The 4,283-nt window shown below is 45.4% G+C and overlaps 1 protein-coding gene across 1 annotated transcript; it reads left to right on the top strand.

The window, feature by feature from the left end:
• The first annotated feature begins 1,636 nt into the window (after nt 1-1,636).
• LOC135480379 (uncharacterized) lies at nt 1,637-3,308 on the top strand. Its single transcript, XM_064760208.1, has 3 exons — nt 1,637-1,923; nt 2,151-2,537; nt 3,098-3,308. The coding sequence occupies exons 1-3, from the start codon at nt 1,637-1,639 to the stop codon at nt 3,306-3,308; spliced, it is 885 nt and encodes a 294-aa protein (XP_064616278.1).
• Nucleotides 3,309-4,283: the final 975 nt, after the last annotated feature.

Below are 4,283 nucleotides of genomic sequence, written 5' to 3'. Positions count from 1 at the left end.
CTCTCTGGCCGTACGTGAGAAGGTCTGTCAGCAACCTGCGGATGATCGTGGGATTCCCCCCAGGCTCTTCCCGGGTTTCTCCCATCATTATGCTGGACGCCGTCGAATGAATGAAATGTTCTTGAGTACGTCGTAAAACACCAATCTAATAAATAAATAAATAAATTAATGTGCATAAAAAACTGCAATATATTGTTTGATTTTACACTAATTTATAAGATTAGTAGTAATATCCTTTGTGAAGATGTAGAAACTTGATATTTATTTGGAGGATAATACAAAACGTGTTCACATGGAACAGCACTTCATTCGGAAATTCAAACCCCAACTTAACAACTGGATCTCACTGTGAAGGTATAACTATTGTTTGTTTTGTTTAATTAAGCACTATTTGCATACAGACCTAAATCCCTGTAAGCTTACTTCTATGTTTACATTTACCAGGCAATAACAAAGAGTTGCTAAACTACATAACTGTATACGATTCTATGTATATGTTCTTTGTGATCGTTGCCATTTCGAAAAGTCTCAAAACAGATAAACCGCCTTTGAGTCACTTGAGTTTGGTTCATTATACACTTCACTAGCTTTAGCTAGCAAGTCTATATATCGGCTGCGAGAAATACGTGCAGTGGCGTAGCAAATACAGCATAGATGCCCTGGTACAGGAAGGAAATACAACAAGAGCCATCCAACAGGCAATTACGTGTTCCCGGACCCCACACACAACACTTTTGTTTCCACTTTCCATTGAATGCATTACGGTAAAAAAAATTGTAAATTTACAGCCTAAAATGCTGGCAAAAGGGTACAAACTTTATTTTATAATTACAACAGCGAGTAAGATGTTCATTAGTCGGTGGCATCGTTGATCGAGGCGGTTAGCGTGCCAGCGCGGCGCAATGACCCAGGAGCCTCTCACCAATGTCGTCGCTGCGAGCCCATGTTGGCTTCCTCTCCAGTGATATGTGGAAAGGTCTGCCATGAACCTGCGGATGGTCTTCGGTTTCCCCCCAGGCTCTGTCCGGTTTCCTCCCCTCGGAATGTTGGCCGCCGTCGTATTAGTGAAATAATTTTGAGTACGGCGTAAAACACCAGTAAAATAAATAAATATGTTGATTAGTCTAAATTGCCATGTGGTTTTCGAAATGATGGCCTTGGTATGTCATAAAGTAAGTGTAAGTGTACATTTTGTGTGGAGTACACGCATTTTCTGACATACAAAATGCGCTCATGCTTTGCATAATGATACAAAACACTGTTTTACCAGGAAAAACAGCGATGTGTTTTTATTGCTGCATGTCAAGTAGGATGCGTACATATATCACAAAGAATAGTAAAGCGCTGGCGTCACAAAAACGTGTCGTACACGGCGATGTCAAGTAGTGGTGGTTGTAGTTATCATGTCCAGTGTGGTTGTGGATATCGTGTCCAGTGTGGTTGTGGATATCGTGTCCACTGTGGTTGTGGTTATCGTGTCCAGTATGGTTGCAATTATTGTGTCCAGTGTGGTTGTGATTATCGTGTCCAGTGTGGTTGTGGATAGCGTGTCCAGTATCACAAAGAATAGTAAAGCGCTGGCGTCACAAAAACGTGTCGTACACGGCGATGTCAAGTAGTGGTGGTTGTAGTTATCATGTCCAATGTGGTTGTGGATATCGTGTCCAATGTTGTTGTGGTTATTGCGTCCAATGTGGTGGTGGTTATCGTGTCAAGTGTGATTGTGGCGATTGCGTCCAGTGTGGTTGTGGCTATCGTGCCCAGTGTGGATGTGCTTATTGTGCGCAGCGTGGTTGTGGTTATCATTTCCAGTATGGTTGCAGTCATGGCGTCCAGTGTGGTTGTGCTTATCGTGTCCAGTGTGGTTGTGGTTAGAGTGCGCAGTGTGGTTGTGGTTATTGCGTCCAGTGCGGTTGTGGTTAGGTGTGTTTGCGGTCATTCTGTCCTATGAGGTTGTGGTTTTCGAGTCCAGTGTGGTTAAGGTTATCATGCACAGTGTCGTTGTGATTATCGTTCCTTCCAGTGTGGTTTTAGTTCTCGTGTCCAGTGTGGCTATGGTTATCATGTCCAATATGGTTGCCATTATTGTGTCCAGTGTGGTTGTGTTTATCGTGCGAAGTGTGGTTGTGTGCTTGTGTTATCGTGTGCAGTGTGGTTGTGATTATCGTGCCTAGAGTGGTTGTAGTTCTCGTGTCCAGTGTGGCTGTGGTTATCATGTCCAATGTGGTGGTTATTATTGTGTCCAGTGTGGTTGTCGTTATTGTGTCCGGTGGGGTTGACGTCATCCTGTCCAGTGTGGTTGTGGTTATCATGTCCAGTGTGGTTGTGGTTATCGTGCCCAATGTGGTTGTAGTTCTCCTGTCCAGTGTGGCTATGGTTATCATGTCCAATGTGGTGGTTGTTATTGTATCCAGTGTGGTTGTCGTTATTGTGTCTGGTGTGGTTGACGTTATCCTGTCCAGTGTGGTTGTGGTTATCGTGCCCAATGTGGTTGCGGTTATTGTGTCCAATGTGGTTGTTCTGGCCCGGATAGCATAGTTTGTAGAGCGTCCGCTTCAGGAGCGGTAGATCCAGGATCAATCCTGGGTCGAGTCACACTCAAGACTTTAAAAAAGGAAGTTGTAACTTCCTCGCTTGGCGTTCAGTATGAAGGGGATAGTGCAACAACTGGTTGACCCGTATCAGTATAATGGCTCGGGCGGGGAAGCTTACTTGCCTTCGGGAAGTCGTCTCAGTGAAGCAGCACTAGATAAAAGAGCGGTGGAAATCCGTCCTGCGACAAGGAGGCACATTACATACATCCTAAGGATTCCTTCGTCGTCATATGACTGAAAAATTGCTGAGTACGTTAAACCCCAAGCACACACTCACTCACTCCAGTGTGGTTGTGGTTATCGTGCGAAGTGTGATTGTGGTTATCGTGTCCAATGTGGTTGTGCTTATCGTGTGCAGTGTGGTTGTGGTTATTGTGTCTAGTGTGTTTGCGGTCATTGCGTCCTGTGTGGTTGTGGTTTTTTGCGGCCAGTGTGGTTATGGTTATCGTGTCCAATGTGGTTGTCGTTGTTGTGTCCTGTGTGATTGTGGTTTTTGTGTGCAGTGCGGTTATTGTTATCGTGCACACTGTGGTTGTGGTTATCGTGACTAGTGTGGTTGTAGTTCTTATGTCCAGTGTGGCTATGGTTATCATGTCCAATGTGGTGGTTGTTATTGTGTCCAGTGTCGTTGTGGTTATCGTGTCCAATGTGGTTGTGGTTATCATGTCCACTGTGGTTGTGGTTATCGTGTCATTGTTGTTCTGGCCCGGATAGCATAGTTTGTAGAGCGTCCGCTTCAGGAGCGGTAGATACAGGATCAATCCTGGGTCGAGTCACACCTAAGACTTTAAAAAAGGAAGTTGTAACTTCCTCGCTTGGCGTTCAGCATGAAGGGGATAGTGCAACGACTGGTTGACCTGTATCAGTATAATGGCTCGAACGGGGCGGCTTACTTGCCTTCGGGAAGTTGTCTCAGTGAAGCAGCACTAGATAAAAGAGCGGTGGAAATCCATCCTGTGACAAGGAGGCACATAACATACACGCTAAGGATTCCTTCGTCGTCATATGACTGCAAAAATTGTTGAGTACGACGTTAAACCCCAAGCACTCACTCACTCACGTGTGGTTGTGGTTATCGTGTACTGTGTGGTTGTGGTTATCATGTCCAGTGTGGTTGTGCTTATCGTGTCCAGTGTGGTTGTGGTTATCATGTCCACTGTGGTTGCGCTTATTGTGCGCAGCGTGGTTGTGGTTATTGTGTCCGGTGGGTTTACGGTCATTGCGTCCTGTGTGGTTGTGGTTTTTGCGTCCAGTGTGGTTGTGATTATCGTGCCCAGTGTGGTTGTAGTTCTCGTGTCCAGTGTGGCTGTGGTTATCATGTCCAATGTGGTTGTTGTTATTGTGTCCAGTGTGGTTGAGGTTATCATGTCCAGTGTGGTTGTGGATATCGTGTCTAGTGTGGTTGTGGTTATCATGTCCACTGTGGTTGTGTTTATTGTGCGCAGCGTGGTTGTGGTTATTGTGTCCGGTGGGTTTGCAGTCATTGCGTCCAGTGTGGTTGTGGTTATCGTGGCCAGTGTGGTTGTGGTTAGTGTGTCCAGTGTCGTTCTGGTTTTTGCGTCCGGTGTGGTTGTGGTTATCGTGTCCAGTGTGGTTGTTATTATCGTGCACAGTGTGGTTGTGATTATCGTGCCCATTGTGGTTGTAGTTTTCGTGTCCATTACGAGCTCAAAATATAATTCAGAGCTT

This window comes from Liolophura sinensis, chromosome 13, assembly GCF_032854445.1.
Source record: "Liolophura sinensis isolate JHLJ2023 chromosome 13, CUHK_Ljap_v2, whole genome shotgun sequence".
Lineage (NCBI taxonomy): Eukaryota > Metazoa > Mollusca > Polyplacophora > Chitonida > Chitonidae > Liolophura > Liolophura sinensis.
This window is presented reverse-complemented; position numbering and strand designations above follow the sequence as displayed.

Bases quoted from the DNA above. Each gene is read 5' to 3' on its own strand.
- LOC135480379 (XM_064760208.1), top strand. From the start codon at position 1,637: ATGTCCAATGTGGTTGTGGATATCGTGTCCAATGTTGTTGTGGTTATT. The intron at 1,924-2,150 runs GTGTGTTTGCGG...TATCGTGTGCAG, and splicing joins TCCAGTGCGGTTGTGGTTAG to TGTGGTTGTGATTATCGTGC. The intron at 2,538-3,097 runs GTTTGTAGAGCG...TTTTGTGTGCAG, and splicing joins GTTCTGGCCCGGATAGCATA to TGCGGTTATTGTTATCGTGC.